Source organism: Tauraco erythrolophus, chromosome Z, assembly GCF_009769465.1.
Source record: "Tauraco erythrolophus isolate bTauEry1 chromosome Z, bTauEry1.pri, whole genome shotgun sequence".
NCBI lineage: Eukaryota > Metazoa > Chordata > Aves > Musophagiformes > Musophagidae > Tauraco > Tauraco erythrolophus.
In genome coordinates this window covers 13,024,046-13,037,339 of record NC_141496.1, presented here as the reverse complement: position 1 = coordinate 13,037,339, position 13,294 = coordinate 13,024,046, and the positions used below count along the sequence as shown (strand labels likewise).

General features: G+C 49.3%; 1 protein-coding gene across 1 annotated transcript; it reads right to left on the bottom strand.

Moving 5' to 3' along the window:
* Window positions 1–8,030: 8,030 nt before the first annotated feature.
* PMAIP1 (phorbol-12-myristate-13-acetate-induced protein 1) lies at window positions 8,031–8,638 on the bottom strand. Its single transcript, XM_086629928.1, has 2 exons — window positions 8,587–8,638; window positions 8,031–8,143 (listed from the first exon to the last, which is right to left on the bottom strand). Exons 1-2 carry the CDS (start codon window positions 8,636–8,638, stop codon window positions 8,031–8,033), a joined length of 165 nt encoding a protein of 54 aa, XP_086486054.1.
* Window positions 8,639–13,294: the final 4,656 nt, after the last annotated feature.

The following is a 13,294-nucleotide window of genomic DNA, read 5'->3' as shown; positions in this document are numbered from 1 at the left end:
TGTATATACAACTAGTTCTAGGCTGGTATTTGTTGTTGTCTCCCACCTACCCTGGGGATAAGCTCCTATCCAAAACCGCAGTGAGCCAGCGGTATGGGCTGGGTGCTAGAGGTGACCTCTCTGTGGACGGAGTGGAGCTGCGGTGGAGCTCGTAGCGGGAGGTGGAGGCCATAACCTCCAAACTGGTGAAGTTTTCATCAAGAGGTCCACCTTTTTACAGACACAGCTGGCTTCACCGTCACTGCATGGCATCTGGAAGCAACCCTGCCTCACAGAAAGATGTCAGCCTGGAAAGCACGATCTGGACACCCACCTGTCAGCTGCTCTGACGTGGGGAATGCCGGAGGTGCCCAAAATCCCGCACTGCCTGGCAGCACACTGAAGTGTCAGCTAGTTGCTGCAGGGTAGGCTGAGCTGAAGGAAGGAGCTTGTGAGTTAAGTGCTCCTATCCGCGCTGCAAGCCCTTGTGCATTGCTCCGTGTTCGAGTGCTGGGTTGGGCGCTCACAGCAGCAGCGCGGCTGGAAACTCCTGCCTGGCTCACGCCACGGTGCAGTCCTGCCTTCTCCTCTGCCATGGCACTCGCCCGTGTCTCTGCTGCCACGCCGTTCAAACCTCGCTGTTTCCTCTGGTGCACAGCGCTGCACGAAAGGGCTGGGCGGGCTTTTCGGCTGGAGAGGAAGGTGTTTGCTTTCCTGTGCCGGTGGCGCAGAGGGCATTTCCCTTGTCCCCAGGCTCACGCCACAGAAGCCGCCGTGTTTGCTTTCGGTTTCCTTCTCTGGGTGCCATGCCACAAGGGTGCAAGCGACCCAGTCACGTGAGGAGGAAAAAGCCCCGGCGCTTCTGCTGAATCACCCTGTGGGAAAGACTGGTGCATCGGGCTTCTGGCCTGCCCTGCGGGCACTGGAGCCCTTTCCTGAGCTGGAGGGGAAAAGCAGGAGCTTGTACGGTATCCCAGTCCCCCATCTGCACTTGGACCCCCTTTCCCCATGTCCCTCTCCCTTGCAAACAGCCACAATGAAGGACGCTACAGAGCCTGTGCTGTAGCACAGATGAGATTGTGCAAGGTGTGAAACCAGTAGCGTGGGAAGGGGATGGATGGGGAGGCGTGGGGCAGCATGCAGAGCTGGGGCCTGGCTTCTCCACCAGGGCTGTGTAGGGAAAAGCAAAAACGTTTTTAGCCATGAAGTTCTCCTCTGCTTTTCTCTCTCTCCCTTTCTGTCTTTAGTGCTGGGGCAGCCCAGCCCCTCTCCCCTTTTTCAGTGACTCCCCTGTATCCATCCTCTTGTCTGTCCTACCTCCTTCTCCTAATACGTGGTGTGAGCTGGGGTCAACAGGGCTCAAGCCTCAAAGCAGCCTGGCTCTTACAAGGATCGGTCTTTAATTAAAATCTTAATTGCCCCAGGCAGTGGCTAAGTAAAGAGGAATACAAAAAAGAGAAGACACAACAGACTTAATCCATAAATGGATCAGTACATGTGACTTCATTTATCCACTAAGATGTGTGAAGCAGTAGAAAATTACATTTAATTTTCACCTAACTCAGTTGTGTTTCGGGGATTGGGCTTTTCCTGAAGGCCTTGAGGCATGGGCAAGTGGGGAACTTGGCACAAAAAGCATGAGAAGTTTGCAGTTTGGGGCGCAGCTCTTTTTATTCCCTTAATGCTAACATACAGAGCTCAGATCTAAATGAAAAAGTAGAGACACTTACTTTGTTGTTTGCAATATCAGGTTTGTCATTCTACCCAAAAAGCTGTGGTTTCTTTCTCATTTTTTTTATGTCTTTGCCACTCTCCTATTCCCTGGTAGTATGACTCAATGCAACTGAATGTCCAAACAGGATCTGGTTTTGGCTCCAAAACCTCACCTGTATTTCCTGCGATGTGTCAAAACTGCCACTTTACCACAATTAACCCACGGCTGATGCCTGCTGTCTCTGTCCCCGCGCGGGCGTGATGTGAAGGAGAGCTCTTGGGGAGAGGTTCCCCATGGCCCTGCCCGGAGCCGGTGGCCGGGCAGGAGCGGGGCGTGCGGTGGTTGGGCGCGATGCCTGTGCAAGCAGGGAAATGAAGCCGCAGGGAAGCATATGACCGCGATGACAAGGGAAAGCAAAACCTCCTAGGCCACATCCCTGAGCTGCACTTCCTGGTGCCCAGGGCCACGCAGACTCAGCCCCAGGGCCAGCCATCGCTGCGGGGGCATGTCCGCCCCACTGTCTCCACACTGGCAGCCCCGTGCCCTCCCTTTGCCCTGGGCTGGGAGATTCAAAGCTTTGGTCCAGTAGTTTGATGCAATATTGGGTCATAGAAGCACTCTTGCAGCACCTCCACCCTGCGTCCAGCACCCCCATATCAACAGGTGCCCAAAAAATGAGTGATGCTGCATTACTTAGGGCTGATATCTGCTGCTGGTAAAGGAGTCACTTCTTCCTGTTGAGGACTATGGCTGGAACCAGACTGTCTTCACTGGCCCTTGGCAAAAGCCCATTTCGGACTCTGTGTTTATGGAAAAAGCCAGCTGTGTCTTGCTCTTTTCTTGTAGTCTTGTTCCTCAAAGCACTTGACGCAGCTAAAAGACTGCAAATTAATTATGACTGCAATAATTTATAAAGCTTTTTTCCTTTTAAAAATACAAAATCCCTCTCATTAAATGATCATAAGAAACATTTGATGCAAATAAACATTATTCCCCAAAACAAGGAGTTGCCCTTCCATCCTGCAGTTCGTAAAGCCGTGACTGGAAGGATGTTTTCCGGCAGTCAGGGTATTTGCTGAAGTTAGCCAATATTAAAACCAGAACCTTTTGGCCTTTCCATTGACAGTCCCATACGCGCTGGCCTCACCTCACCGTGCAGCTGAATCAGACTGATACTGTTGTGCTGAGTAAACAAGTTATCTGAAGCAGTACTTGCTTGGATTTTTCCCTACCTAGCAAAGCCATTTCCTTGATGTGCTGGTGATGCCACGGGGACACTGGGAAAAGCCCAGCTGCTGTCATAAAAAAATTACCTCCCTGATTCTGGATCCTAGGCAGGAGGGACCTGGATGTGGCCTCATGCCTTTGTCACGGCTCAGTCACATCCCTTTTGGGAGCACGAAGTGGAAGGTGCAAGCAGAAATCTGCCCTTAATCGCTGCCACGCAGCAAGTGGCAAAGGTGGCTGTGATCCCAGCTTTGATCCCACAAGGATCAAGGAGGCACAAGCATGGTACCTTGATCCGGACAGAGCATGGTAACACAGGCAAAAGCCCAAAGGCACAGAAGCCTGGTGATAAGTGCCATCCTGGGGCTGTCCTCGGCTCTGAGCCCCCCAGGTAGGCGCTGCGGCTGTGTCATGATGGTAACACAGGGGTGCCAGCATCCTGACGGCAGCTCCAAGGCCTCTTCACTGGCTTTATTCAGTGCTGCTGACGGTAACTGGTTTCTTTGAGGTTTGCAAGCTGACCTGTTCCCTGCAGAAAGGTGCTTTAGCCCTTCAAATGGTTGCAGCAGCATGGAGGAGCCGGAGGAACGAAGCCAAGTGGTGCTCCCGCTGCCCTTTCCTGCAGAGGAGAGAATGATTCCAAAGCTCCTGTAAGATGAAATGGCTGAAACAGGTTTATTTGAGGTCGCTGTCATTTCGTGGGATGTCTGCTCTTGCTAAAGGAGTGGCATCTGCCTCCACGCTTTCGGAGGGCTTGCGGATTGGTGAGATTTGCATTGCAAAGAGACCATGCGTGAGAAGGAAGGGCAGCCTTGGCGTGGTTTCTTACGCCATCGTCCAGACAATATAGTGACGCACTTTGTTTACAGCTGCGACAGCTTTCGGGACTGTTGTTCACTGATGGTCCCGCCATCAGACAGTCATCTACTTTAATGGAAAACCCTGCCAGACCAAAACACAACACATCATATCCCCAGCCCTTCCTGTCCAGCCTCCTTGCACTTCTATGGTTGCATGTCATGCCGTCGCACCACCTCGTGTCAACGGGAGGAAAATAATAAAATTAGTCCCGTCCAGCAGTGTGTGCTAAAAATAATGAGCAGCATGAGACATTGTTTTTCAGATGACTTGAAAAAACATCCCGTGGGGAGAGAGGGGAGGAGGGAGGTGTTGTCTAGCAATTTGTTTAGGAAATACCGCTTGTGCATCCCGTCTCAGGTGTGAAAGCATGAGCTGGCCAAGGACGCCGGGCTGGCTTTCGCCTGGGTGAGCGCACTGCAAACACAACACGGAGCTGCACTGGTTGCTCTGGCAGGTGCCCACGGGCTGTGGTTAATGGAGAGTGCTACGGGGCGGCAACTGCGGCGGTTTGCGTCAGCAGGTGGATTTAGTTTGGTTTTTTGATATCAGGTGCATGCAGGTGAGTCAGGCATTTTCAGACAGTGATGCCGTGCCCCAGTGATGGGATTTTCTTTTCCCTTGCCCTTTAGGGAGGAGCAGGTCACAGGCATCATGCTCTGGCAGTGACCTGGCTGGAGAGTGGCCAGGCTCCAGCAGGAAGTGGGTGAGGGTGTCTGGATGTTTTCACGAGGCTGATGAGTCTTATGAGTGTTATTTTCTGCTGGAGCTGTGCAAAAATGCACTGTGCAGCACCTGTGGTAGCACTTGGCACCAGGCTGATGTGATGGGTCTTCTCAGGACCGCTTTGCTGATGCCCCCTGAAGTGAAGCTCTTCCAAGCCTCTGCTGGTAGCTAACTGGGAAAGGACAGGGATTTGCTTCTACTTGGGATTTTTTGTTTACTAGAAACCAGAGCCTTTGGCCAGGAAGCACTTAGTCGTCCTCACACTGGGAACGCGTGCCTCCCCCAAGGTGCTCCCTGCAAGTGGAGCTGGGGAGCAGCAGCACGATGAGTCAGGGGAAAGCCTGCTGATGTGCAAGCATAGCAGGTGAAGATTGCAGGGTCTCCTCTCCACAGACACATCTTTGATTCTCAGCTTTAGGGATGAAGAATAAGCTCTGCACTATCCCTTTGCTATTCCCTTGCAGTAAATAGTATCTTTTCACCTTTTTCCAAAACTCCAACTTCAAGCTTTGGAGAAAGTAAAAATCTGATCTTGGTGAAACTCCATGATCCTTTTTGCCTGCATCCGAGACAAAAGCCTTAACTTGGATGCCTATTCTTCACTGATCCCCAGGGACTCTAGTCCTCAAAGCTGCAAAACTTCTGGCAGAATTAATGGAGCCCCTGACACCACCCAACTATTCTGTGGGCAGTAATTACTAGAAAAATACTAGAATGGGTGTCTCAGGGTCCCATTTTGAAGTTCAAGTATATGGTTATATCTTGTTCTTCTTAAAGGCAGAAGTAAAAGCCTAATTTCCCAATGCATACCTACTGACACTGCTGTTGCCCTCATGTGTGCCTGCTGACTTGAAGTATGGATGGAATTTGTGTAATATGATCCCATGTTCATATAGCAGATCCTCTGCAGTGGTAATAAAAGGAGTCCTAGGGAGGACATCAGCAACCACTTGTTCATATACTGGCACTGATCACTTGGACCTAGGTCTTTTTCCTGAGCTCTTGGTGAATGCTAGTACTCTTGATGATGCTCAGAGAAGCATAAAAATATTTCACAAAAAGCAAATAGTCTTTGCATATCTAGACAGAAAAATACTGCACTGATACTTAACTCAGATATTCCTGTGACTATGCATTTATGGGGATACCCTTTTTGCATAACATTCATGTGTGCTAAGGCCTTGAGAATTGGGCAGGCTCTATGAAGCCCACAGGTCGTTTCCTAGTGAATTTCAAAGCTACGTACATGGAGCAGAACACATATTCAAATATATTTCAGCTACTAACGTGAATGCTAACACTGAATTTTCCTGAGAGTCCCAGACAGGCACAATAATTGTTTAGTGTCCTTGGTGAAGACTCCAAGACTCCACCAAGCCCAGGACACACAGCGAGAGCCCTTCTGTTGAAGTCAGGGCTGCCTTTGATAAGCAGCTTTGCCAAGATGCACGCTGCGCTAGCCTGGGAGCTGGTGTTTAGCCCAACAGAAACTCTTTGCATTTACTTTTTAATACCTGAAAAAACGACCTCTGTACATGACAGCAAAACACTTTATTTTGCAGTACTGAGACAAATAACAACTATTCTTGAAACATTATATTCTCACTGAAAAGGTATTAGCCGGCCTAGAGGAGGAGGGAACCGTGCGTGTGACTCAAGCCGATGGCAGAGCTCCCAGTGACGGCACTGGGACAGGGTTGAGTACTCCATGCAGAAAGGAGGCAAAGTCAGTCAGCTTCTGCTTAGCAAAATCAGTGACAACAAGTAACAGCCATACACGGTTGGGACAGTGACCAGAGCCATGTAATGACAATTCTGCAAAGACGGATTCAGGAGAGCCAACTGAAAAGTTACCTATGAACACAAACAAGAGTTCACTACAAGGCAGGAAAAAACATTATTTGAACAGAACCAGAATTCAGAAAGTGCAACTGCACAGCCTTATGCAATGCAAATGTACTTACACACCAGGTTAGTTAAGAGAAAAAACTCTGACCATAGAGCTAAGAGGTAGCTACAAGACATGATCAGCTTTAGCCATTTTCTTGCTAGCTTGCACCCATGAAATAAATACTGTTTAGGATGGTGTCTGACACGAATTGACCAGCATTGTTACTGTTTGCCTTGACGGCAATCCCCTTCTTAATTCAGCTCCTTCGAAGCCAGCCGGAGCTAATAACCGCTCAGTGAGACAGGCAGAACACATCACCATCCACTGGATGTGCTACAGCGGCTTCGGCATTATGGAACCGAAATAAGGTTGCCATGAAATGAAATGGAAATAAAGTACAAGGGAAGAACCTTGTATAGAAGTATAGATAAACATTCAGAAATCCAAGGCTACTTTCCTGTTACTGCTGTAACATTCAATTCTATTGGTATTATTTCTTCAAAGAGAGGTAGTTGCTTTCTTTGAATAAACAACATTCTCAAGAAAACTTGAGATTCAGCTCGGATTCAACTTTAGGATCTACTTCTGTTGAAGAGTTATTTTTATTACTTATAGACACAGCAGCATTGTACTGCTCTTAAGGAATTATTTCTAATGTCAAAAGAATCCTTACACCAAACATACATACCTCAATATCTGTATTTGTGTAATATATATTGAGATATATATGTCTTACATAATGCTATACTAAAGTATGCTCCCCTCTGTGCTGTATGAAGTATTTCCTTTATTATCAGAAAGCTTTATGCTTTCTTCTAGTTACTATCACGTATTTTATGTCACAGTTTGAACATTTTTTCATACTATTTTATGACCCTAACAAGTAGCATTTTATTAATAGTTCTCTGAAATACCCGTTTCCTACACATGGGGTGCACTTTTATATTTTTTATATATATATTATAGATATACAAATATATACATATATATATATAATATAGACTAGAACTATGCAACATCGTGTTAACTCATAGAATTGTAATTTTTAGTCCACAAAGCAACATCCTGTCACAAATAACCTTTCAATAAAGATAGTTGTTTACTTAACAAATGACGTAATCCCACCACCAGACCCGTGTCCAGCAGAATCTGTGCTTCAGAAAACAAGAGCAGTCAGAAACTGAGCTTTACTTGTGATATTCGATGACAAGTTTGAAGACAATGACACTTTTTTTTTGTTTCTTCCCGAAGGTGATCTGAGCTCCTTAGTGAAAGGCGGCTGTGGGGCATGAGGACCAGAGAGTGACTGGGGAAACCAGGCTCCTGGAAGTCTTCTCGGACCAGACTGAAGGGCAAGTTCTGTCTTGCCCCAAGTCTCCCCATTGTACGGTGAGGGGCTCTGCCCATAACTACCTTTTTTTTTTTTTTTTTTTGACCTGGAATTCACACGCCAATATTGCTGTAACATTCTTCAAAGAAACCATGTTTTGACAGACATCCTCCAGCGGCTACTGGCAGCAAAATCCAACGCAAAGAGCTTTCTTCATCTCCCGTGTCAATGAAGTCTCTTTTTTTCCAAATCCACAAAGCCAAGGTCTTCCCCTGCTTTTTCCGAGCACCGTGTCCGAGGGGAGCTCACGTTTCCGGGCAGAACAGCTTTCTCAGGAGGTTCAGGATCTTCTGCCGCAGGTCGCACTTGTCGCCGATCCTGCGCAGCTGCAGGGCGCACTCCGCCGCCGCCTCCCGCTCTGCGGGGCGCACACACGGCCGTCAGCCACCCGCACGGCCGCCCCATCAACCACCCGCACGGCCGCCCCGCCAACCACCCGCACGGCCGCCCCATCAACCACCCGCACGGCCGCCCCGCCAACCACCCGCACGGCCGCCCCATCAACCAGCCGCCCCGCCGCCCCACCAACCACCCGCCTTCGCTTTTCATTTTAAGGACATCTCAGCAACATTGTAAATTTTTTTTTGTTTCCATTTTTTTTCCCCCAATATTATGCCCTCCCCCACTACGCCTGTACCCCCTTCGCGTCCACACGGGCGACCGCGGCCGCATCCCGCGGGCGGGCGCTGCCCCCGCTCCGGTGCTGGAGCCGGAGGGGCAGCGGCCCGGGCGGAGAAACGTGTGTGTGTGTGTGTGTGTCCCACCAACCATCACCACCCCTCTCCGTTCACCACCCGGTACCTGCGGGAGCGGCGGGCGGCGCGGCTTTGCGCAGGGTCTTGCCGGGCATCATCATCGCGGTGACCGGGTGCGGTACGGCACGGCGGGATACGGCACGGCGGGACACGGCACGGCACGGCTCGGTGGCGGCGACGGAATGCGGTCGGGAGGGGCGGAGCGCGGCTCTAAGAGCGGCGGCGGCGGCGGCGGGGCTTTCCCCGCGCTGTGACGTGAGGAAAGTGCGCGGGAATCCCGCCCCCCCGCCGGGCGGGCAGGTGGCGGCGTGCCGGAGCGAGCCCCGGGCCGTGCGGGGCCGGGGGCGGGGGCGGGGGCAGGGGCAGGGGCAGGGGCAGGGGCAGGGCCCTCCCCGGACAGCGCCTCCGCTGCGGGACAAAAAGGAATGGTGGGACTGGGCGTGCTGGAACAGGAGGAGATGGAGGGACGGGGTGCGCTTGGGGGAGAAGAGGCAGAGGGACAGGGTGTGCTTAGGGAAGAGGAGATGGAGGCGTGGGTGGGCCAGCAGAGGTGGAGGGATGGGGGTTTGCATCTTCTAGGCAAGAAAAGCCGGAGGAGTGGGGTGATTTTGCATTAGGCAAGGAGAGATGGGAGGGTGGGCAGTGCTCGTGGTGGTCCAGGAGAGATGGACGGGGTTGTGTTTGTGCTGAGGAAGAAGAGATGGAGGGATGGGGTGTGCTCGCACAAGCAGAAATGAGGGATGGGGTGAGCTTGTGGTGGGCAAGAAGACGTGGAAGGATGGGTCTGCTTGCTGTTAGCCAGGAGATGCTCCTGACACAGTGCCGTTATTGTGCGCAAGGTCATAGTAACCTTGGCCTCAAACAAGCCGTAGGGAAATGAGCTGGCCCGTATCAAGTGCCGTTTGCGACTTAGGGCCTCCTTCCCACTGCTGGATCCTCCCCATGGCAGCACCGTGCCCGCACGGCGTGTCGCTGGCTGACACATGCCAGGACACACTTACCTGCGCTTGCTGTAATTCTAGATGATGCTTTTTGCAAGAAGCTGGAGCTGGAGTTATAAAGTTGCCCTTGTGACTTTGTGATTGTTGCACAGTGTTGGGAGAGCTGCCAGTTGACTGACAGATGAGTCACTCATATGCCTCCAGTGTCTTGGAGAGTTTATATTTGGTGCAGCAGCACTGTAGGATGGACTTTTGTTTTCTGCTGTGTGAAAAATCACAGTCCGTTGTGGCTGGAGCAGCACACGGTGGTGGGCACTGCCAACTGTAAAATTGCACAACAGGGGCCCAGCAGAAAAAAGCCCATTGTGGCTGCAAGCCAGCAGTGAGCTCTGACCTTTTTGTTTGTTTGTTTCAGTTCCCTTAAATAAAGTGGTGTAGCTGTGGGAAGCACAGGCCTCTGGGGAGCTGCTCTACCAGAGCAGCCACCAAAGCTGTTTCTTGCCATGGCTGCACTGAGCAGGACCAGAGGTCCCCAGGTGGCCACAGCCACAGTGGGGAGCAGAGCAGCAGCCCGAGGAGCACTCTTCCAGTTTATTGCTGTTTAATGCCATTTAAAGTCGGCGCAATTACACAGCTGAGAAGAGAGAATCATCTTGAGAAAACACGCCACGAACTTCACCAGTGTCTGGGCGATGCGGTCTAACCAGGAACATGTTATTGACACCCAACACGTGACGGATGCTCAGTATGAATAACACCAACAGGAAGACGTGATGAAAGGAAACCGAATGTTGCAGAAACGAAATCAAGAGTAGGAAAGAAAGGAAACGAGCTGTTCTTTTTTCTCTGAAGTCAGTTATTTCTGCTGAATCAGCTTCAAGCTGTTTCTGTGCCTCCCTGTAATATCTTAAAAAAATCTCTGGTACCGCTTTGTTACTGGAGTTCATCTTCTCATCTTCCCAACGCTGTCTGGTGTTGACAGCTCTTGTGTTAACTGAGAAGCTGTTTGTTCCTCTCTCTCCCTTTTCCCGTTTCTGCAGACCGCAGAGTCAGTGGTTCCTGTCGATCCTGGCAGGTCCCAGTGCCTGAGCAGGAAACTCAGCTCTATTGTCAGGAGCACAAGCCAAAGGTCATTTCGGGAAAGCGCGGCAGGGTGTGGCCACACGGAGCAAGGGCGATGATGGCCTTGGCGGGCTTTTTTTTCCCTGTTTCTTAAATCACTCTAAATCTCTTGTTTGCTCTTCTCTGGCACCCTTTGTCCAGGGATCTCTCTCACCGTTACAAATAAAGCTTCATAAACCCTCAAGCCTTAAGCATTAATCTCAACCTCACTTTTCCGGGAAATGGCTTTGTTCTGTGTTAGCGATTTTCTGGTGGCAACTGAAGCAGAGCTTCCAGAAGCTGCTGCTGCGCTGCCAACACCTCCGCTACAGTGAGGCAAGAGGTTAATGTAGATTTAAATAGTTAAGTGAAATACTCCCACTAATTCAACGTTAAGCTGCTGGTGTGGTCCAACACCAGACAGGAAAAGAAACTAAGGAGACTGGCCTGCCCCCTGCTCAAATGTAACCCCCAGTTGCTCAGGTCTTACCTGCTGTTTAAATATTACCTAATGGCCCTACCATTAATTCTTAGACTCTCCCTAATGCTGTTCTCTCTCACCTGCTTCCCTTGAAAGCTTACGCTAATAATTTTCTTAGCAAAAGGTGAACTTGCATGGCTTGTCCATATACTGCAGTGCTCTGTCACTGGCGGAGGGAATGAACACATCTTTTTCCCTGTGACCACCTGTGTGCCAAGCAGGTGGCATTAGTTAATTACTTGGAAAATGCTTCTGAAAGATGACTCACATGTGTCTGATGTGGTGCCCACCAAAGCCAGGGTGGCCAAAGCAGTTTTCCTAGTGAGAGCAATAACATGTGGTTGAGGATGGGGTTGGATGGCAGAGCCCCCCCTTGATATAGCTGGAGTGTAAGGGGGTTTATATGGAGTGCATGCTCTTCAGTCAAGGAGTAACTGTGAGGAAACTTGACTGAATTTTCCTGGTCGTAGGTTGTGATATGGTCCATTCTAAATTAGCCAGGACAGATTACCTGGTGAGCTGAATTTCCTGCGAAAGCAGAAAGCAAAGACACTGCAGGTGGCTTCTTGTAAGCCCCTTCCCGATTCAGCCCATTGGTAGTCACCAAAAATCTTCCTCAAGAGCTAAAAGGGATGTAAGAGTGGGCAAAATTCTTTAGGTATTTTGTTAAGTGGGTTTTAGCACTCATGAAGATGACAGTATCCTCATAAAGGCCAATCTTTGCAACTACTATCCAGAAGCAGGTATTAGTAAAGTAAATATTGATGTTCATCATAGTTTATCAGGCTGGTGAAGATTTGCTGAAGATCTCTCCTCCGTGTGCGTAGGTGTCTTTTCAAATGCCAAGAATACTGTGAGCACAGCTGCACCATCACTGCTGGGCTTTTGCAGAAGTCCTTCCTTGGATGATGACTATGGTTATTTTCTGTCTTGCTATCTTCGTTGAGAATTTGAATGTGCTCCATTTCTGGAATTCTTCATCGCTTACTGGTCTGCCAGATCTTTTTTCAGGCTCCAGCTACCTCCTGTTTCCCCTGTTCCCTACACCTCCTCCGCATTTTGTCATAATTTTTGTATATAGTCAACGCAGCAGATGTAGGATTGAAAAAAAAATGGGGAATCCCATGTGTGAGACACTTGGCTCTTTCCTGGCATGCCAGTGCCTTGCAGCTCAGCCAGCAATCTGGTAATCCATGCAGGGTTCATTATCAGTCACTTGCTGTGAATCATTGAAGTCTAACAGTAGAATTAGGAAATCCAAAGGAGTTTTGCTGGACACCAGCATGGTGATCTGGGATTCGTGGTCTAGCACCAAGGTGGTCCTCAGTGGTGCAACGTCTCCCCTGTACCTTTCCAATGCTCTTCAGTTGGGACAGGAACTATTTTGCATGGTTAGAAGATTTTCAGAATATTCCAAATAATATTTTCTCTGTGCTGGGTTTCGGAAGTCCATTGTTTGAATAATCTCCAATTGGATAAAGAATCGCTTAGTGACCTTAAATCCCACAAAGCAGATTTAAAGTGGAAAAGGTTTTAACTAAGGAACTTAGGGCAAAAGGTGAACAGAATTAATAACAGAGAGTGGAGACTGAGCCAAGGTGGAATGCATTATCTTTTGTGAAACCTTCCGCTTTGAAATTTTTAGGGCTTAACTGTTTCATTCTGTAAAGATAAGACCTCTACATTTAAAAAAAGACGGATGGTATGTTCAACGTTATAAGAAAGTATAGGATCTCCTCTATGATTTCAATCATAGCATCATAGAATAGTTTGGGTTGGAAGGGACCTTTAAAGGTCATCTAGTCCAACCTCCCCCAGCAATAAGCAGAGGCATCTTTGACTACATCAGGTTGCTCAGAGAGCCGTCCAACCTGACTTTGAATGTTTCCAGGGATGGGGCATCTAACACCTCTCTGGGCAACACGTTCCACCCAGTGTTTCACCACCCTCATCATAAAAAATTTCTTCCTTATATCTAGTTTGAATACACCCACTTTTAGTTTAAAACCATTACCCTTTGTTCTATTGCAACAGGACCTGCTAAAAAGTCTGTCCCCATCTTTCTTATAAGCTCCCTTTAGGTATTGGAAGGCTCCTAGAAGGTCTTTGTGGAGCCTTCTCTTCTCCAGGCTGAACAACCCCAACTTTCTCAGCATGTCTTCATAGGAAAGGTGCTCCAGCCCTCGGATCATCTTCGTGGTCCTGCTCTGGACCCACTCCAACAGCTCCAT